Source organism: Ahaetulla prasina, chromosome 8 (assembly GCF_028640845.1).
Source record: "Ahaetulla prasina isolate Xishuangbanna chromosome 8, ASM2864084v1, whole genome shotgun sequence".
Classification (NCBI taxonomy): domain Eukaryota; kingdom Metazoa; phylum Chordata; class Lepidosauria; order Squamata; family Colubridae; genus Ahaetulla; species Ahaetulla prasina.
Window position 1 is genome coordinate 58,498,267 of NC_080546.1, and position 22,907 is coordinate 58,521,173.

At 39.4% G+C, this 22,907-nt stretch overlaps 1 protein-coding gene across 6 annotated transcripts in view; it reads right to left on the reverse strand.

Annotated features, from left to right (window-relative positions):
• GALNT7 (polypeptide N-acetylgalactosaminyltransferase 7) overlaps positions 1–21,937 on the reverse strand; it is a 62,547-nt gene extending 40,610 nt beyond the window's left edge. For 2 of the 6 annotated variants that reach the window (XM_058192631.1, XM_058192625.1), the window contains exon 1: positions 21,474–21,936. In XM_058192631.1, coding sequence (XP_058048614.1) covers positions 21,474–21,599 — 126 coding nt within the window. In that variant the 5' untranslated portion in view covers positions 21,600–21,936. Of the gene's footprint in view, positions 1–14,490; positions 21,449–21,473 lie in introns of those variants that run through there. The other 4 variants (XM_058192626.1, XM_058192630.1, XM_058192629.1 and 1 more) reach the window with 4 other exon arrangements.
• Positions 21,938–22,907: the final 970 nt, after the last annotated feature.

A 22,907-nucleotide genomic window follows, 5' to 3' on the forward strand; every position in this document is an offset into this window, starting at 1 on the left:
ATGTAATGTACAGAATATTACATTGAAAGTATCTCTCACCTCCAAGCAATCTTTGCAATGCATAATTGGTCCTCATATGGTAGCCTCTGGTTGGTGTGAGAAGCCTACTTGCAGATCTCGGAAGCTGCTTTCTACTGTTTCCGAAATGCTTTTGATGTATGGCAGGCTGTGCCATATAGGTTTTATACCTTGTTTCTTTCTTTCTCTCGTGCTGTGCAAACATCGTGTAACAAATGCTTGTGGGTGCCCATTCTGCCTGAATTGTTAACATAGGTACCTGCTCTCCAGGCAGAATTCAGTTACTTCAGAGTTTCCCACCAATCTAAAGGGAGGCTTTGTCAGGAGCCTTATGATCTCTGAAATGTGGAAGTAATAAAGGCCCCCAACAAGATAGCTCCCAAACTTTTTTTCTTGAGTACAAATCCTAGAGAGCTGTTGATTTACAGAATTTCCGGACATGACATCAAAACAGAAGTTTGGAGTGACATTGGAAGGAGATGAGAAGTATGTCAACAGATAGCATGTGCCAAAAGTCCCTATTCCATACGGCGTCATAGGAGGGACATGGAAGGTAGAGCTGTTTGTAGGAGCTCATCTTCTATAGGAAAATTTACTTTTAGAAATTAAATATGCACTTTTGCTTAAGCAAAAGCAAAAGCATAAGAACTAGTTTTTCGAAGAGCATTTGAAGATGGACAAATAAATAGAGAATGCATTTTAATGAATGATGGCATGGTTATTTTGGATTTATGAAGTTATTCTGAATATATTTGCACAATTATGTGTTTATTATGTTTTCTAGCAATGCAACATGTTTGCTTTGCAAACTACTTATATTCAATTGGTTGAAATTGCATAAAGACATTTGTAATAAAATGTGCGGAAAAAAATCAGGTGACAAATATAGCCTTGCAATATTTTGTTAAAGCAAGATCTATTTCCCAAACTATATTTGTTTATTTGTTATTTGCTATATATTTCTCTATCGTTTATCTTAAGTGCTAATTCAGTCTATAAAAACAAAAAAAATAAATGGATAATATCACACTATTATAATTCTGGAAAACTCATAGATGGTTTTGTGTAATAATGTATACATGTGAATGAAAATAAATCCTTTTATTAATTTTCAACTTTTAATGCCTTCCGCTGATTTTCAACTTTTCATAACTTTCAAATATTTCTAAAGTTGAGTATCCAATTAATTTTTCTGAAAATCATGTAAACTCCTTGGTACAAGATGGTTTCCATTGCTGCTAAAATAAAAACTCTAAAACATAAAAGCACTGAGCTCCTACAGATTTGTTAAAATAATATTTCTGCACATGTAGCATTTCACTCTCATCGTGGCTAAGAAATGAGTTTCCCTCTGAGAACCTGAAGAGTCAATTCAAACAGAGAGGAAAAAGAATACAAAGAATAAATCTTAATTTAATAGTATCTTTATTTAGTATGAGCTTATATTTAAGCACAGTAGAAGCCTACTTTTAATGGCTGAGTACAGTAATTAGTAATAGTTTCTCTATAAAGAAAAACCTCACTATATTATACAACAAGCAAAAATTGAACAAATAAATATAATCAAATATTCAAAGCAATTGCCACCATGTTACAGAGATAATATGAATTACTTATTTTCCCCATCAACTTGGGTCAATAGAATTGTGTGAAAGCGACTATCTTGCTAAAGCAAGAAAGATGACTTTGGGAAAATTGTTGTGGGTATTATTTATAAATTGCGTATTGCAAAAAAAAATAATATGGAACACTCTGTTCAAGATTGAAGCCCATTCACTCCCAGTCATTTATGATAGTTCCCTTCCCACTATCTTTCAACATAACTTCACTTTTCATACTTAATCTTCAATGCACTGTTAGAATCTCTCCTATCTTTTATCTGGGTGTGATGTATGTATGTTTGTGTTAAGTCTGCCCAAGTCCAAGTGAGTCTGGAGGTATCCAATAAGTCCAATACATGGACTTAAAATACACAATAAAAACTGCATAAATGTTTAAAACTCCCCAATATGCAAAAAAAAAAAAAAATCATCAAAGGCTTTACAAGCACCCCAACCCCAGGCCTTGAGAGTTCCAGAAATCAAAGAATGTGAGAGCTGTGCACATGTACAGTCCAGGGGTGAAATGCTCCCAGTTCGGACCAGATCACGTGATCTGGTAGCGATGGCGGTGGGTGGTTCAGAGAACCGGTATCAAAAATCCCTGTCCTCCCCCATGCCCAGCTGAGCCACGCAATCATCACAGGTTTGTTTTTTTTACTTTTAAAAGCATTTTTTCTTTGCCAAAAAAAATGCTTTTAAAAGTAAAAAAAAGCCTCTGATGATCGCACGGCTCAGCTGAGATCGTCAGAACCTTTTAAAAGGATTTTTTTCTACAACCTCTTCGGCCGAAGAGGTTGTATAAAAAATGCTTTTAAAAGGCTCCTCTGGCGATCAGGCAACTCAGCTGGGATCGTCAGAACCCTTTATAAGCATTTTTTCTATAACTTCGTCGGCCAAAGAGGTTGTAGAAAAAATGCTTTTAAAAGTAAAAATACTTTATATAGTAAGTTAATGTTTTTGACTGAAAAACAGATTATTTGATCTGCCCTAACAATGAGGATATCAATAGGGCAAAGAAATAAATGGGAATAAGGCAAAAATTACATTTGATATCTCTATAGCAAATAGTAATCCCACTGACTTGTACAAACATTATGAACCACAGTTGTGTATGGAACTTCAAGAAATAACCCATTTCTAATGTTAATTTTTTGGCAGTTTTTTCAGGCTTGGAATCATTTTATACCAAAATCAAAAGATTTCCCAAATAACCAAAACAATAATTTAGACTTGAAATGGAATGTTATGCAGAAGATTACTTGAAGGGTCTTCTTTGTAGACTTTAGTTCACCATTCAATACCATCATTCCAGACACTTTCTAACTAAGCTAAACCAGCTACGGGTACCTGAACACACTTGTAAGTGGATAACAAGCTTCCTAACAAACAGGAAGCAGCAGGTGAAGCTAAGCAGAATCATATCAGATACCTGTACAATTAGCACAGGAGCCTTCCAAGGCTGTGTACTCTCACCACTTCTCTTCTCTCTGTATACCAATGACTGCATCTCTAATGATCCATCTGTTAAACTACTGAAGTTCGCAGATGTCACAACAGTGATCGGTCTCATTCGAGACAATGATAAACCCGCATACAGATGGGAGGTTGAATGACTAGCCTCGTGGTGCGACTGGAACAATCTAGAACTGAACACACTCAAAACCGTAGAAATGGTGGTAGACTTTAGGAGAAACCCTTCCATACTTCCACCTCTCACAATACTAAACAACACAGTATCAACAGTAGACACCTTCAAGGGCCGTAATAGCTCAGGCTGTAAGGAGCCTGTTATTAGAACACAGTAGCCTGCAATTACTGCAGGTTCAAGCCCGGCCCAAGGTTGACTCAGCCTTCCATTCTTTATAAGGTAGGTAAAATGAGGACCCAGATTGTTGGGGGGGGCAATAAGTTGACTTTGTAAATATACAAATAGAATGAGACTATTGCCTTATACACTGTAAGCCGCCCTGAGTCTTCAGAGAAGGGCGGGATATAAATGTATATATATAAATTCTAGATTCTACCATATCGCAAGATCTAAAATGGAAGCTAACATCAAAAATGTCATCAAAAAAGGACAACAAAGAATGTAGTTCTGTGCCAACTCAGAAAGCACAAACTACCCAAGGAGCTGCTGATCCAGTTCTACAGAGGAATTATTGAATATGTCATCTGTACCTCTATAACTGTCTGGTTTGGTTCTGCAACCCAACAAGACAGAGACAGACTTCAGAGGATAATTAGAACTGCAGAAAAAACAATTGCTACCAACCTGCCTTCCATTGAGGACCTGTATACTGCACTGCACGAATCAAAAAGAGGGCTGTGAAAATATTTACAGATCTCTCACATCCTGGACATAAACTGTTTCAACTCCTACCCTCAAAACGATGCTATAGAGCACTGCACACCAGAACAACTAGACACAAGAACAGTTTTTTCCCGAACGCCATCACACTGCTAAACAAATAATTCCCTCAACACTGTCAAACTATTTACTAAATCTGCACTATTATTAATCTTCTCATCGTTCCCATCACCCATCTCCTTTCACTTATGACTGTAATTTTGTTGCCTGTATCCTTAAGATTTATACTGATATGGGACTTCCGGGTGGCTCCGCTTCGTTAATGGCGGGCTATCTCAGACCGCCAGTTCCGTGTGATTCTGTAGAGCCGCTTAGACAGTGTTAATCTGCTGTCAAGCGACTTGGAAATCTCTTCCCTCGGGCAAAGAGGGGGAGGTGAGCATTCGGGCTGAAGTAGAGCCCCCACGAAAGCACCAGGAAGATTCCTGGTGGCTTGATGGGAACGCTCCTTCTATAGCCTGAAAAAAAGCTCCAGAATCCGGAATGCTTCTGCCAAATGGCAGAACAAAACACAGCGTCCATCTCCGCGACTGAAATGGATTACTGAAGGACTCTAACGCGGACAGAGCTGAAAACTGGAGCGTTAGCATTTGATTGTAACAAGATTTTAACTCCCTGATAGAGAACGTATTCGTAGTCAAGATTGGAGATGATGAAAGGAAACGGCGTTTTGTGTATTGCAAGTAAATGGCGTTTTGTATATTGGAAGTGAAAGTTAAGGAAATGCTTATTACAATTGCTGGTGTGGAACCTTTAAGAAGAATATAACAAGATATTTTTTTAAATGGAATTTTTATTTTTTATTTTTTATCCTTTTTTATCTTTTTATTACAGTGTTTAAGAAGAAAAGTTTATTGAATTTTTCTTTTTTCTTTTTCTTTTTTTCCCTTTCCTTCTTCTTGGTATTACTTAGTTTAAAAATGGCTTTCAAGCAAAGAGATTTAACTACTTCTAAAATACTGGAAATTTCCTCACTTCAGATACAGAAATTGAAAGAAGATATTAAAGATGGCAAGGAATTTTTTACAGGAGCTTATGGAGGTTCATCTTTCAGAAATAGATCAAAAATTTGATGAAATGGAGAAAGAAATATTGGATTTTAAGGTTATGGTGGAAGAACAGAGGAGGGAGATGAAAAAATTAAAGGAATCAATTAACCCATTATTGCTATCTAGTATTCAAACAGAGGAAAGACTGGAAGAAATTAACCAAATTAATTTAGATTTGCAAAGAAAAATATATGAAGTTCAAATTAATTTGAATTTAGAAAATAAAATAGACGATTTTCAGGTTAAGGTAGATAGGGCAGATGAAGAAAGGGTTATATTACAATATAAATTAATGGAATATGCTATAAGGGTGAGAGGATTAAAAGAATGTAAGGAAGAAAATTTGAAAGAGATTTTTATTCAGGCCTTTGCTCAGATAGATGGAGTGGAACCAGAAGATTTTGAAGTTAATATTGAAAAAATTTATCGTGTTAATTCTTGGTTGGCAAGGCAGAAGTGTTTACCGAGAGATGTTATTTATTTTACAAATAAGAAGATTAGGTATGGAATTTTGCAGATCGGGGAGTCGAGGTTTTAAGGAGTGACTATGGATTATATTTGTGTTATATTTTAATTTTTTACTGTTAGTTTTATACCCTGTATTCGGTTCTGGGAAGTCCCGGGGGGTGGGGGGAGGGAGGGGAAGGGAGGGGGGATGAGGTAGAAAATGGACTGATGGTTAATGTACAGAGATGATTGAAGATGTATAATCAATGTAAGATCGGAGCTGCCTGGCTACCATTTCAGAATGATGGGAAGGAAGGAAGTAGAAGAGAGAAGGAGGTAGGAAAGAGAAGAGGAGGAAGAGGAAAGGAAGGAAGAGGGATAGAAGAGGGAGAAGAAAGGAGTAGGGAGGAAGGAGGAGAGGTTGTAGATAAGAGAAGGGGAGGAGGGTCGTGGAAAGTAGAAGAAGGTAGAGAAGGGAAGAGAGTTAAAGGAAGGGGGTGGTGACCAGGCAGGTCCGATTAATTGTATATGATGGTACATTAAATATGTTATTGGATATGAATGTTAAAATAAAACTTTTTATAAAAAAAAAAAGATTTATACTGATATTGTTTCCTGATTGCTTATTTGTAGCCTATGACTATCATTAAGTGTTGTATCATTAAGAGTTAAATTTGTACCCTATGACTATCATTAAGTGTTGTAAGTGTTGTACCTTGATGAAGGTATCTTTTCTTTTATGTACACTGAGAGCATATGCACCAGGACAAATTCCTTGTGTGTCCAATCACACTTGGCCAATAAAAAATTCTATTCTATTCTATTCTATTCTATTCTATTCTATTCTATTCTATTCTATTCTATAAATGTATGTTCTCTGACATAAAACATTAACATAGCCATTTGATCCAGATCTAAGTCTTCTGTGGAATATATCAAACTTTGAGTTCTTAAGTTGTACAAGTCCTTCTGGCGTATTGTATCTCTCAATACCATAAATGTTATAACACTGAAGAAGCCAAAGAAAAGACGGCTCTATAGTGTTCTTGGTAAAGAATACTGAATAACTGGTTTGCAAGTATAAGGAGTTTTGAAAATGAAATTCACTATTGGTCATTGAGTGGTCTGCTTTATTTATTTATTTATTTATTTATTTATTTCAATTTTTATACCGCCCTTCTCCGAAAGGACTCAGGGCGGTGTACAGCCAAGTAAAAATCACAGTATAAACATTAAAAGGAATTAAAACAAACATATTATAGGTGGCCAAATTTAAAACAGTTTAAAACATTAAAAAATAAATAACCCCAATAAAATTTTAGGCCAGTCCTGCTTGAATAAATAGGTGCGTTTTCAGCTCACGGCGAAAAGTCCGAAGATCAGACACTTGACGTAAACTTTGTGATATCTAAAATTCTTTAAAGGAATTTTTCTGAAATTCTCTCTAAAGCTATGGATAGCTGAAAAAAAAGAGACTGCCATAACACAAATTAGCTAGAAATTTTACTTTCCACCTTGATGAAAAGACATCAAGGATAATTAATGGAACCAGTGAAGCATCAGAAAATGTTAAGCCAATAAAAATTCTATTCTATTCTATTCTATTCTATTCTATTCTATTCTATTCTATTCTATTCTATAAATGTATGTTCTCTGACATAAAACATTAACATAGCCATTTGATCCAGATCTAAGTCTTCTGTGGAATATATCAAACTTTGAGTTCTTAAGTTGTACAAGTCCTTCTGGCGTATTGTATCTCTCAATACCATAAATGTTATAACACTGAAGAAGCCAAAGAAAAGACGGCTCTATAGTGTTCTTGGTAAAGAATACTGAATAACTGGTTTGCAAGTATAAGGAGTTTTGAAAATGAAATTCACTATTGGTCATTGAGTGGTCTGCTTTATTTATTTATTTATTTATTTATTTATTTCAATTTTTATACCGCCCTTCTCCGAAAGGACTCAGGGCGGTGTACAGCCAAGTAAAAATCACAGTATAAACATTAAAAGGAATTAAAACAAACATATTATAGGTGGCCAAATTTAAAACAGTTTAAAACATTAAAAAATAAATAACCCCAATAAAATTTTAGGCCAGTCCTGCTTGAATAAATAGGTGCGTTTTCAGCTCACGGCGAAAAGTCCGAAGATCAGACACTTGACGTAAACTTTGTGATATCTAAAATTCTTTAAAGGAATTTTTCTGAAATTCTCTCTAAAGCTATGGATAGCTGAAAAAAAAGAGACTGCCATAACACAAATTAGCTAGAAATTTTACTTTCCACCTTGATGAAAAGACATCAAGGATAATTAATGGAACCAGTGAAGCATCAGAAAATGTTAAGCCAATAAAAAATTTGGCAAATACACGCTATTACTTTCAAAAGAATCAGTCCTGTTTCCATGAAGACTAAAGTTTGTTGATATAACATGAGTGTATTATAACGAGGTTATAGGTTTATAAAAACCTTCACTGAAAGTCAATTTGATATTTTCAATTTGTATCTGTTAAACATATTGCTCCTCACTGTAATGACTTACAGGTAGACTTTGCTTAATGACTTCCCCATTTAGCAAGCATTCAAAGTTACATCATGCTGAAAAAATAACTTTATAACCAGTTCTTGCATTTACAATCACTGTAGCATCCCTACAGTCTTGTGATCGACATTCAGGAACTTTGCAACTGATTTTTAAAAATTAATTTACACACTAATTTTTCATGCTCCTTCTGTCCTAAATTCTACTTTCTATTCACAAATTTTCCCCCAAATCCATTTTAAGTTTGTTTATTTTGAAATGCTAAAATTTGATCCTTTTTATAAATTAGTTGTTTCCAAACTGTGAGAAATTTTTTTATTGGAAAGGCAACATGTTTTGTGGCACTTACATTCACTGTGTTCACTGAAGTATGTGACCCTGCAGTAAAGGCTAAGTTTAACTATTTTTTTCCCTACTCGTCATCTACTTTTATATAGAATGTAAAGCCCATTTCACATATCTTATTTCCTTAGTGTAAAAATATATTTATGTGCAACAGCCAGAAGTACTTTACAGGTGGTAAAATTGCATATTACATTAGGTAAAATATCTCAGTTGGAGCTTATGAGATCTATTACATTTGCACAGGCTTGCACGGAAAAGAGAAAAATAAAGAAAAATAATTTGTGTTTGGATTGGAAGGCAATCTAACTATTAATTAGATTAACTCAAGCTTAGCTTCTGTTGAGATCAACCAGTTGGTTTTAGGGGCTAACACCTAACAGTGCTGCCTAGGATTTAATGTGTACTAGGCAATCCATGCCTTGTTGGAACATCATTTCAGAGATATTTCCTTACCTAAACAGAGAAACAGAATGACCACAGATAGGCAAAAAAGCAGTAGCACTGGGAGCAATTTCCAACCTTCTTGCCATCTTCATGTGCAAGGGTGCATATCAAGAGTGCATATCAGGGAACGCACAAGAGGGGCTACATGGGTTAAGAATAGTAGTGGTGTGCACCAGAGATACCACATGGGTCAGGAAGGGCATGCAGTTTGGTGGCAGAAGTTGGAAATGATGCATGAGAGGTGTTGCGTGGGTTGGGTAGAACATGGTGCAATGACACAAGTCAAGAAGGGTCCATGAGAATCATTGGGGGTGTAATAAGGGGGTGATAGTCTGGGTCAAGAAGGGAATCACAGGGTTGTGTGAGATGAGCCAATCATGGGTGGCATGAGTTGGGAAAGAGGTGCTGTGAAATTCAGAAACAGTCAGTGAGGGCAATGTGGGTTGGGAATGATGTGTGGGGATGCACAATAAGCCAGGGATGTGGGTCAGGAAAGGTACATTTCACATTGTGATGGTCCCATTGGTTTTTGACTTCGAGGAGGAGGATGAACCAGAACCAGGGCCATCAAAAATGGAGATCTAGGGTTCCCAGGAATGCCTGGAGAGCCTGGGGATGGAGAAGACCCAGTCCTGGGTCCGTCAGGCATCGGAGGCACGATCAACCGGATTGTCAGTTGCCCACTTAAGAAGAGGAAGAGAGGCACTGCTGCAGTAGGTTAACTCTTATCAGCAACAGGCTGCCTCTTATGAGGAACAGCTGCCACTCCCACCTGATCCATAGACGCCAAGAGCAGAGATATGGGAAGCTCAGAGGAGATCAGTGAGGCTGCTCACAAGGAATAGCCTTGCCTCTCCTAATAAGAAACACCAGGTTGTGGATTATTTAGTCATGTGGGAGGGAGTGCTTGGTGAAAACAACGGTTCATTTTCCTGCATGTTGTCTTCAGCTCCATGCTCCCTGGATCCTAATTTAGTGTGATGATCCTTGGGTTTGTCTTGATGACTTTTCCTCTACCTGGACTTGGATTTGGAACAGATTTTTTGGGGGAAGTTTCATTGTGGGATGTGTTTGTTTGAGAACTTACTGCTTTAGCTCTGTGTGTGTATGTGTGTGCTTGGTCTTAATCACTAAACTGCTTGGGAGGAGAGTTTGTGAATTGGTGGATTTTGGGGAATATTGCTACGACAATAATAGAGTGATGCAGTAAACATACACTACTTGCACCTATTACTATGTGTGTGACTAAGAGGTACCACATGGGTAAGAGAAGGTATATGGTGGGAAAGTGCTGCTCAGGGAGATTGCGTGGATGTGCATATGAGGTGCTGCAAGAATTGGGGAAAACAAGCAGGAAGGCAGATCAAGGAAGGGCTGGGAGAATGGGACAGGTTAGGCAGCATGGGCCGGGAAGGGTGTGTAGGCATTCCTACTTCACTGTTCCTCCTTTTACCCTTCTCATCCAACCAAGCAGATAATTTGCTGCTGCTGGCTAGGGGAGTGAGTGAGAACTGACTGGGAAATTATCAGTGTTGAAAATGTTGATCATGCGACTGCAAACCAGCAGTGCAGCTGCAGCCAGTAGCAACAAAGCTGTCATAATTTCCCCAAATTTCATTTCCTTGGGAGTCATGAGTTTCTGATTTTGGACACATTCTGTAAATTAGCCCATTTGAGGCACTTTGGTTCAAAAGGTGTTCCCCTATGATGTACTGTTTTGCCCAGTTAATGGACATCAAAACATGAGGTTTATAGCTAATTAAATTGTACTACTATACTATGAATTCTCTATTACCACTTTTAGAGTTGGGACATTGTGGCTAAAAATTACCACCCACTAAATTGAACATTAGTTTGATTATTTTAATCATTTTTAAAATTTGTTTCCTTACACTGACAATTCAGTATATTAGGGTTCAGTATTGTGTGAACTTGGATGATATTGTTTACTCAAAAAAAATCATAGTTATGATTTATTGACTTATGACACAGTATAAATGCTAACACTACTCTTTCATGTAACCTTTTTTCAAATGTTTTCCATGAAATGTAGTCAATTTGAAAGAGATATTGAAGCAAAATTGTTACTAGGGTGACAAGGGATAAAAAATATTTTAAGTCCACAACAGGCACATAATACTCATAAGCAGCTCAGTCTGACATCTCTTTAATTCACAGAACTATAAATAACCGGAAGAAATACAACAGAATAAGAAATGCAACATTCTGTTATTATAGCTAGTCTCAATATAGGTAGTCCTCAAGTTACAATGGCAAACTGGGACTGGAATTTCGATTGTTATGTGGTACTTTTGTAAAGCACATCACGTGACCACATCACTTAGCGACAGCAATTCTGGCAGTTCCATTGCCTTTGTTAAACAAGGATTATGGGTTGTTAAGCAAGATGTCCTAGTTACTTCCTGCCAGTTTCTAACAAGCAGTGTCAATGGAAAACCTGGCAAGAAGCTGCAAATCCTGGGTAGCTCACAAGCAGACTGATGGGAAGAAAAGCAACTGCTGTGACATAAGCAAGGCCGGGCAGAGGAAGTGCCTTGAATAGCGAGATGTGTGGCATAGAAATTTAATAAATAAATATATAAATAAATTAGTGTGAGCAAGCTCAGTCATGAGCAGCTATTGCAGCCTAGCACAAGCACAGCCAGGTTGGGGATGGTTGCTTCTAAAGGTAGGAAGGCACACAATGCATGGCTGTGCCTGTAGGGAGCTCTGGAGGATGAGAAACTGCAAAAGGCTGCTGTGGTGGGTGGACTAGGGGTAGCTGCTGCGGAAAAGAGCAAGCAGTGGCAAATGCTTAGAGTGGGTAGAATTCCATAAAGACAGCTACACAATTCAAAGGAATATTATAAAAGAGAAAGACTCTTTCATATTATTTTGAACTACATGTAGTCTTCAATTTACAACTGATCATTTAATGACCATTTGAAATTACAGTGGGTTTCAGAAAAGGTGCTTTACCACTTGTCAAGTGCTACTGGCTGTTGCATTGTGCTTCCCCCCCTCAGGTCACATGATTGCAATCTGTGTGCTTGCTGATCATGATTTGCAATATCTTATGCAAGCTTCTGTAGAAAGTCAATGGGGAATACTGCAGTGAAGGTTCGGTGCAACCATCTGAAAGACTGTCATGGGAAATCTCAGATCCACACAGGACAGCTCTTTGAGAGCAAAAAGACTGCCATGATTGTCCTCTTCCAGAGCTGACATTTCCAACCCAAAATTTCAGTGGACAGAGGACAGTGGACATAAATCCTTCACTGGATCCTTCCTGAAGATTTTAGCTCTATCCCTACAGCCCAATGAGGATTTGCTCCCAGTGTACCCTTCCAGGGCTTCTTCCCCCATCCCCCACTCCAAGCACCCAAACTCTTTCCCTGGGACTCCACCCACTTAACAATCCAGGAAATTACTTAATGATCACAACTCATTAGTGTTGGCTTTGTGGTTGTTGAGGGAAGCAGTCACATACAAGTCTTGTTTAAGGCCTGCTTTGTTCAATGACCAAAATTCCAGTCCCTACCTGTATTGTAACTTTATTGATATGGCTCTATGTAGTTCTCTTGGTAGCAGTGCAAAAGTAGCTTTTTATTAATGCCCAGATTTTTTTTAGAGGATGGTCTAGCCTATAGGTCTGGGATTTCCTAAATCACTCATGTGCTGCCACCTGCTGAGGCAAGAACTATTGTAAATACAAAAATGCATAAATTACACCTCTAAATAGAAAGATTTTATAGTAATTGCTGTAGGATGAGGACTGATGGGGAAGGTTGTCTCTGCCTGAGTCCATGACTTTCAATAGGCAACTTTCTAGGTAATGTTCAAATCTCCAAGCAAAGTTTCTAATCCTTAAAAGATTTGTGTATGTTTCTATATGGATTGAAAATATCACTGTTAAGATAAGAAAATGCAATATGGAGATAAAGGATCATAAATGTATGTTTGGAGGCCTTCCTTTCTGCTTATCTGCTACCCCTGGCCTCCCCTTCCCTTCCCCTATCTCTCTCTCTATATGGTTCTAAAACCACTGCTTTGCACTGTAATCCGATTCACTGTGTGGTCCTTACCCATTCATGTATCTAGTTTCTCTTACTCATCATTTTTAGATGGTTCAATCAATCAATCAGAATAGAGCTGGAAGGGACCTTGGAGGTCTTGTAGTCCAACCTTCTGCTCAAACAGGAGACCCTATACCATTTCAGTCAAATGACTGTCTAGTCTCTTCTTAAAAACCTCCAGTGATGAAGCACCCACAACTTCTGTCAGAAAACAGTTCCAGTGGTTAATTGTCCTCATTGTTAAAAAGTTTTTCCTTAATTCCAGATTGCTTTGTCCTGGATTAGTTTCCATCCATTGTTTCTTGTCCTGCCCTCTGGTGCTTTGGAAAATAAATTGACCCATTCCTCTTTGTGACAGACTTTCAAATATTGAAATATTCATATCATGTCCCCTCTAGTCCTTCTTTTCTCTGGAGTAGCTAAACCCAAATCCTGCAACTCTTCTTCATAGGTTTTAGTCTCCAGGCCTTTAATCATCTTAGTTGCTCTTTGTACTTTCTCCAAAGTCTCAAACATCTTTTTTGTAATGTGATTATCAAAACTGGATGCAGTATTCCAGGTGTGGCCTCACTAAGGCTTTATAAAGTTGTACTAATACTTCACGTGATCTTGATGCCTCTATTTATATAACCAAGAATTGTCTTAGCTTTTTTGACTGCTGCCGCACACTGCTGGCTCATGTTTAAGTAATCATCCACTAGTACCACAAAGTGCCTCTCACAATTACTATTTTTGAGCCAGGTTTCCCCTACTCTGTATTTGTTGGTTTTTCCCACCTAAGTGTAAAAACTTCCTTTTCTCCACATTAAATTTCATTTTGCTGGAACGTGCTCTTGTTCAAGTCTGTCAAGATCTTTTTGGATCCTGAGCTTATCTTCTGGGGTGTTGGCTATTCCTGCCAGCTTAGTGTTGTCTGAAATGTGATGAGTTTTCCTTCTACTCTCTCATCTAAGTCACTTATGAAGATATTGAAGAGTACTGGGTCTAAGACAGAACCTTGTGGTACCCTACTGCTTATTTCCCTCCATGTAGATATAGTACCATTAAGGAATACTAGTTGAGAACAGTTTGTCAGCCAGTTACAAATACATCTGATGGTGATGCGGTCTGTCCCACATTTTTCTAGCTTACCAATTAGTAGGTTGTAGTCTACTTTGTCAAATGCCTTGCTGAAGTCTAAGCATGTCCACAGCATTTCACTGGTCTTCTAATTTAATCACTTTGTCAAAGAATGAAATAAGATTCAGCATGATCTGTTTTTAACAAACTCATGCTGACTTTTAGTTATAACTTTGTTTCTAGATGTTCACAGATCTGTTATTAATCTTTTCCAGTATCTTCCCAGGAATTGATGCTAGGCTGATTGGTCTGTAATTGCCTGGATCTTGGTTTCCCCCCCTTTTTGAAGATAGTTTCAGGTTGTAGAAATCAAACTGGGGCTGTGCCTGGTAATGTAAATAATGGCTTTAGTAACTATGCCTTCCTCCAGTTGTATCCCATTCAATTTCTGCTGCTATAACACAGGTAATCCTTGAAAAATGACAGACCAGTTAACGATGGTATAAAGCTACGAACAACATCCCCCAAAATACTTACGATCATGTTTCAAAGTTAAGATATCAACAGTGTCTCCATGGTCCTTTGTCCTTACAACAGACCACTGGGTGTTGTGTCTCGTCCGATCTCACCACCACAGCCGGGGTCTGCTTATCTGCTTCCGAACGCTGAAGAATGTCCTAGCATGCCTCCCGGCCCCAGCCCTGGCTCCATGCCCAGACAGGCTGAGGAGGGGGCATCTCCCGGCCCCAGCCCTGGCTCCATTCCCAGACAGGCTGAAGAAGAGCAAGTATCTCCAGCCCCCAGCTCTGGCTCCATGCCCAGGCAAACGGAGCAACTAGACTCCTCCCCCTCCTCCACAGCATGTGAGCCTGAGGAAGGTCAATTACCAACAGCTGCCGATTGGAGTGACCCTCGCGTCAGAAGACTTGATAGGCGGAGGCAACAGAAGGAAGGGAGGGGCAGGCCTGGATAAGTGCTGAGTCATGGAGCCACACCCCATGGCCTATATAAAGGATCTGCTTTCTGGCAGTCTCTGAGTCAGGCAAAGTCTAAACATATCTTGCTGAAGTCACTTTCTGGTCTCCTGCCTGCCCTGAGGACTTTGCTAGGACTTTGGCAGAGCTGCAGAGGCACACCTGATTCGGATTTCCCTGACCCGGCCATCAGTGGAGGAGTGGGACACGACACTGGGATGCTGTAGTGTTTTTGCCTCTCTTATCCCCTATTCTCTCCTGACAGGACCAGCAGAGCTCAGGCCTGGTCCCCATGCATCCTGGAAGCAGTCGCCATTTTGGGAGTCCCAACAAATCCTTGTGTGAATGGCAACTCTTTTCAGAGCTTTCTGCACTGATCAGCTGGCCACAGGGAGGTTGCAAAGTGCATTGCTAGGTGTTGGGAAGCTGGACCCTGCATAAAAGCTTTGCAAGTTTTGGCTGTTTGTCTGACTGCCTATAGAGGAAGTCTATAGTCTAGCTTCTAAGTCCTAGCAGTCAGTCTTTCATTTTGTTGCATAAGTCTCTAGTCTATAGTTTTAGAGATTAATTTTTTTTCTCCAGTTAAAGGTTTGGAAAAGCTTTTCCTTGCTTGCTCCTTTCCTCTATTCATCAGCCCTGAGACAAGCTTTTTAAAAGGGTTAGAAAGCAGAGGCAAAGAGTTTAGTTTTGGCACCTAATTGAGATGTGTGGGAGGAAGATCAACAAATCTGTCCCTACCAGCTTTTTTTGTTTTGTTTATTGAAGAAATGTGGTTTTGTGTGAGAGGCAGGGAGAGAGGTTAAGCAAAGGGAGGGTTTTGGGACTCTCATCCTGAAGCTGTTGCCTTTTATACAGGGGCTTGCTTCTAGCAGGAGGTAGAAAAGCTTTCCAGCCTCCTGATAGCCAGCTGATCAGTGCAGAAAGCTCTGAAAGGCAACTTTCAGAGTTGGGACACCTTGGCAGGGGGAAGGACTGAGGAAAGTTGGGGAAGGCAGGCATGGCCAGTGTATCCTTTCCCATTTTTTCTCATTGACAAGACAGTCAGTTATGCAGAAGGCTGGCAGGCACCCGAGGGGCAGGAAGCGATGCATGGCATATCTTGGGGTGGGAGAAGCCTTGAGAGGCTTGTATCTGCACTAGGCCTCCAGAGTTTCCCCCATCCCCAAGCTCCACTTATTGACCTGTACATTAATTTAATGAATGCACTGGGAAAAGAAGGGATGACTGGTCATTTCACTGTCTACCAAAATTCTAGAAAATGCATTACATTTGACAGTTTCCTATGATGTATAGAGCTGGTGGCTTTCAGTTTCATACTTTCACTATGCTTTAAAACCTGTATGAGTACATTTATTAAATGGTAATCATTTTGAATATATACCACTTTGAGATTCAGCACAGCAATTTTCTTCAGTCTCATGATGACAAATGGATTGTTATGGATGATATTCACTGAAGATGTCTTTCGTTAAACATTATGTGGATTGGAAAACATGGTTCCATGGACAGGAAGCATTAAGATGCAGATTCTAATAGCTGTCTTTTGGAATGGTAATATTTGGAGAGAAGAGTTTCAGGTATATATTGAATACTTTTCTTCAGATACATAGACTATATCAAAAATGTAATGTTAGATCCTAAGGAATCTATATAAACTGAACAAACAAATAAAAATACTGTATGATGCCCTGGAATTTTTTCCCCACAAACCCTTTCTCTCCCAAAATTTCCTCTTATTATATATGAATTTATAAATATTTTTGTTTGCTTTCTCAACAACAATCTTTTGAACTGCATATTCATGAATTCAGATCCTACAAAAGCTGGTCATAATGGAGAGTTACTCTGTTCATTCAAAATAAATCCAGATTGGTTTTATATGAAGTCTAAATAGAGCTAAACGTTGTACTATAAATGTTCACACAATTGTTAAACATGCACATTTCCTTGGCCTGATCCCATAGAGTGAGATTCTGCCAACACAAATTTAGAAGGACTTTTGCAATCAAAATACTCATTGTTTCAGGATTTCACAAGCTCTTTAGTGTTGAAAAGCTGTGATTTGTGGCCTTTTCGAAGACTGCTCTTGCTTTATATTCTTTATATCAACAGATATTATCCCCAGGAGAGCTGGAATTGAACCTCTCATGTATCAAATCAATGTTCAACACAGTTGATGAAGATGTTATTTTTTTTTCAGTGAACTACTTGTTAACTATGGTAATTTCATGGCAGTGAAAAGCAGATAGTTCACTGCTAAACAATTACTTTTAGAAAACAGTATTGTACTGAATGATTATTTAAACACACTGTCTAGCTATATTCTTTTTCTTTGAATTGCAGCTATGATTATTGAAAAAAAAATCCAAAAGTTTTTCTGTAGCATCATCAAAGTGTGGTCTTTTAGAAAGCTCATGTTTAATGGGGTGAGAAAAAGCACACTGGACTAGAACCGTGATGGAGAACCTATGGCACGCGAACCACAGGTGGCATGTGGAGCCATATCTGTGTGCACGCAAGCATTGCTCTAGCTCAGCTCCAGTGCACATGTGGGCACCGACCGGCTGATTTTTGGGCCTTCTGGTCCCACCAGAAGTTTCTGGCCTCCGGAGGGTCTCCGGGGAGGTGGGGAAGGCTGTTTTCGCCCTCCCCAGACTCCAAGAAAGCCTCTGGAGCCTGGGAAGGGCGAAAACGGGCCTACTGGGCCCACTGGTAACAATTTTGCCATTGCGTGCCAAAAGTGGGGGGAGCATTGAATTATGAATGTGGGCACACACACACGTGACCTCCCCCACTCCCCCCACTTTTGGCATGCTACGGCAAAAAGGTTAGCCATCACTGGCCTAGAATATTTAATACTATCTGTAATTTCCCCCAAAATAAGACATCCCCTGATAATAAGCCCAATCGGGCTTTTGAGCTCATGGCAATTAGTCCAAGCGCTAATTTCAGGGTTCAAAAATATATAAGACAGGGTCTTATTTTTGGGAAAACATGGTAGTATAAAGTAAGCTATTAGTTTTTTTTATATAGTCTGCATATAACAGATTGAGCATTTTCCTCTAAATTAATATTTAAGATGTGTGATATGAAAATATATTTAACACTGTCCTCCAAGCTGTTAGTGGCTGAAGAAGCAGCTTTTCATAAAACACACTCTAGGAACAGTACCTACACAAGCAATATTCATATCAATAAAATAAGAATGTGCATGTATAACTAATATCAAAGAATAATTTATTATATACCCTTATCTCTTTCCTTCAGTTTTTTTAAATTTGGGGATAAATTGCATTAACACATTGTACAACTTCGCATGTAAGTACAAGCTTTGGAATCTGCAGGTTGTTAGTACCTACTATTCTAAGATTTTAATTTTTAAAAATGTAAGTTTGTGGAGCATATTATTGTCATTACTATATATCATTATTTTAAGTTTAAATATGAATTCAATCTGTTTAAAATTATTTATTATATCTAGGAACATTCTTTGTTTAAGAATTCCAATATATACTGTAACTTATTTCAAGCTTATTAGAATCTCATTTTAGAGCAACACTGCCTTATACTAATTAATATGGGAGCTCATCTATACTTTTTTTATTGTCCTAAGTAGTGTTTGGTGAAAAGGAATTTGTTACTCCTGATATTTCAACTCCTGACTAAATGTAACATGCCTCACAAACTATTGCCGAAGGATTCTGGTTTACATACAATAGTGTCAAAATGCTGCAGTTAACCTTCTGGATTTTCATTTAAAATGTCTTTTTTTATATGTACATAATTTAGACACAAATTGCTTTAATATATTGGCTAACATCCCTGTTTTAGAAGGTTCTCAGTGTGAAACACTTATTGTATTTATTACAGTTTTGACATCAGATTGATTTAAATCAAGGCAATATGTAAATTTTAATTACCTTTTAAAAAGAACTACCAAGGACTCAACTGGAAATAAACAAATCATGCTATGGATGATTTCAAGTTATGACAGCAATTGGGACCATAAAAGTCTGACATCATGTGACTACACTGGTTAGCGATGCAATCCCTTTGTTTTAACCAAACCCCATCAGTCATTAGGCCAGGGCCCAACCTGATCCAAGTCATTCTAGCTTGCTCCATCCCAGCTCCAAGCCTCGTCGGTAAGGTAAGGGACCATCTCTGCCCTTTTGACTCCCTCACACAATGGAATTCTTAGCGGCAGTGACACTTGCGCTAAAGTAGAGGCCTGATCTTTCAGCAGTCTCAGCCAATCATCCGGTGCCTCTACTTCAACCCCACCGCTGCTGCAGACAAGCATTACTCTGCAGGGCAATCAAAAGAAGAGAGATGGGGAAGATAGGTGGGCAATTTTAAGCATGGGTTACAAAAGCCCAAATTTTGATCACATGACAGTGGGGTTGTTGCAACAAGTGGACATAAGCACCATTTATTGAACATCACCCTATTTTAAATGGTTGCTAAATGAATGGTCATTAATCAAGGACTACCTGTGTTTATACCGTTCTATTGCAAATCTCTATCTGAATACATTCCAGATAGAGATAATTTTCAAATTATTAGATTTGCCCTTGGAACATCTTCCCTTTTGAAATTCAGCAGGTCTCTCTGCCTTCCTAGTCTCCCAAAGAGTACTGAAAAACTGGCTTTTTCCCCAAGCACTGGAATAAGCCGAGATGGATAAGAGGATTTTATGAAGGATAGTATGTTGGAAGCTTAACGTTGGTGCCATTTTTATGTTTATGGTTTTAATATATCTATGTATTATGTTGTTTTATTATTGATATTGCTTTAATTGATTATTGGGAAGCACCCAGATTTTGATATGAGACAGACGGCCATATAAATGTTTTAAATTAATTAAGTTCAATTCTGAAAGCAACCCTAAGATTGATGGAACATTGATCAGTATAGCCCATTAGAAATTAAATATGTTAATTATGCTGGTTGTATATATTTCAGTCAAAGCTTTGCCATTATCATTTTAAAAAAAACTACCATCTAGTAAACAAAAACAGCTGATGTTTAAGCCAGAAAAGCCAGCTAAAGTAGCACAGAAAATGTAAGTATGCATTACTGAGTCTTAGTTCAAAAAGACACAAGTGAGATTTTATCCAACTACAATACCTGAACAAATCATCATATTTACCAAGTTTCGGTATAACTGGTAGCAAAATTAAAAACCCTATCTTTTACCTTTACTAGCAATCAAAAATATTAATAGTAAGGCTGTTTTGGTTTGGAAAAAGATTTTAAGTAAACAAACAAGTAGATACCTTGATGAACGTATCTTTTCTTTTATGTACACTGAGAGCATATGCACCAAGACAAATTCCTTGTGTGTCCAATCACACTTGGCCAATAAAAAATTCTATTCTATTCTATTCTATATTCTTACACTGACTATTAGTTTCACATAATTTATTTTTGAAGCTTAAACATCTACATGTATTGTTTTTTAGAAATAAGTTCCAGTGAACACAAGAACATAGCACTGGACTACAAGTGTGCAAAGCAGCACACAAATGCACCACCTGCTGGACTACAGATTCCCTGTATAGTAAGAGTACACATGCAAGTAGGTTGACTGGTTAAATGAGATAAAATGCAAAGCCCTCTGGGTAAAGATTTTCTTTTTTGCCTACATTTTAACGTTTGCTCTATGTTGAGATAGGGAGGCTCAGGTTCAAGTCCATCTTTAACCATAAAAAGTGATGATTGATTTTGGGCTGTGAGTCACTCACAGCCCAACCTAACTACATGATTTGGAGGGAGATAATAGGGGAGGAAATATTAAATTTATAACACCATACACATGAAAAACAAACTGCTAAAGACAAAAGTATACCATTATATTTTAGCACATTCCCACGGATCAAAAATAGTTTTCAAAAGGATACTAATTATTAAACTGCATGTATCTTTCTATACGAAGATATTCAGAAATATTAAAAAAAGAAAATCTTTTATGACACAGTATGTCACTGTTTCAGATAGAAGCACCTGTCAGAAGATCCTGTATTAAAGCATGTCGCTTAATTTCCACAACCTGGTGTAAGAGGCATCTTACACCTGCCCTTCAAGCTACAATATTACTTACGGCTTTACACAGCCTTTCCACCTTCCGGACATATTAGTAGGTTGCTAGGGGCAAAGTCCCGCTTCATCTAACATCAGCAAAAGCATTTAAGCAAACAATGTCCGGCTGCCTCAAGTAATGCCGCCCGCCCGCTGCCACGGCTGGCCGGCCACCTGCCCACCGCCTCCCCATGGCAAAGGGAGCCCCCAGCTCGTAGCAGAGCCCCCTCCAAAGCCGCCACTGTCCTTTCGCAGGCCTCGCCAACGCCACAGGCCGCAGCCTGGGCAACAGAACCAACACCAGCCGCCGCCACCGCCCCCTCTCGGCCGGACCCAGATCGAAAGAGGGCTTCGGCCCGACACCCAGGCAGCCGGCGGGAGAGGGCCGCCGACCTGTGCGCGGAGCCGCACTCCATCTTTCCCCGCGCAGGCACACACCCCTTCCCTTTCGCAATAGCCACTTACCCGAATCCTCTCCCCCGGGCTGGGCTCTTCGGCCCGGAGGGAAAGCGAAGACCAGAGCAGCAGCAGCCCCAGAAAGGAACCGACCAGGAGGACGGCGCGCAAGAGGAAGCCCAGCTTCAGCCGCATCTTCAGCGGCGGCGATACCGGCTCCCCCAGCCGCCACCGCCACCGCCACTGGGATCCCGCTGTCGCCCCCCTCCTGGCGACTGCTGCTCTTCACTTGCGCGCCGAGCTTTGCGTGTTTCCCCTTCCCTCCTCCTTTTGCTGCTGCTGCTGCGGCCGACTCTCTTTTCCCTCACAGGCTAGCGCCTGGCGCCTAGCCCCGCAGCTTCGCTTTTCCTCCTCCTTTCCTCCTCTCTTGGCCTTCCTCAATTTTCTCCAGTTGTTACCGCCTCTCCTGCCCGGCCTCCTGCAGCGCGCCCGCTCTCTCCCTGTAAAATCACAAACTTTTTTTTCCCCCCCTCTCTCCTCTTTCCTAATACGCTGTGCCTGTTTCCCCCCCCCCTCCCGGTTCTCTTTGAATATATCTCTCGTTCCTCCTGCTTTCCTTACTAATCTTTCAGGCCAGCTTGTTGAAGCTAAGCAGGAAGTCACCTCCAGAGCAAAAACTCCACGTGGCTCATTTACAGCCGCGGGGTTGATTTGGATTGACAGTAGAGAACTCGAGGTTTCCTCCTGCCCCCTTTTTCCTTTGACGCGGATTTGCAACTGTAAACCTGAAAAAAGTTGTGTAAATACCGAGTCCTTCTCCCAGCTCTGGTGAGGTGGAAAGAAGGCTTAGCACGTTTACCAATTCTGTCAGATCTGGCCTTTGTCCTTCTTTGGACTTACACGAGAGAAAATTCGATCAAAAAGGAAACGGTGCGCCCGAGAACTGCATTATAAAAAGGATTCTTAATGTCCGTGGTTCTCAAGCATTACTACACAGGCTAAAAATAATATCCTAGGAGGTTATTTGGGTAAAGGATGAGGGAAGGAAAGTGAATGTTACCGAAAGAAAGGAGCAGCTAATCGGCTCACCGTGGTTCTTAACCGCTCAAGTGCTGCTCTCTGCCTCGGAAACGAAATGCCAAGTGTGGAATTATTCAAATAAATAAGCCCCAAAGGATTACCTAGAAGGAATTGTACTCATTTCTGGACATGAGTGTCTTAGTTGTCCACTCCTGGTCAGATTCTGCTCTGGTAACCTAGGATTCTAGATAGCCTTTCAAGCCTGCAAAAGCGGGTGGGGGGAACTTGGAATTCTTTAGTGTCAAGTAAATAGTTGTATTGATGTCTTCCTGGGGAGCAGGGAGAACTGTAATTGAAAGGTTTTTTTAATTTGAATTTATATCCCGCCCTTCTCAGAAGACTCAGGGTGGCTTACATTGTGTTAAGCAATAGTCTCATACATTTGTATACTATATACAAAGTCAACTTTTATTGCCCCCAACA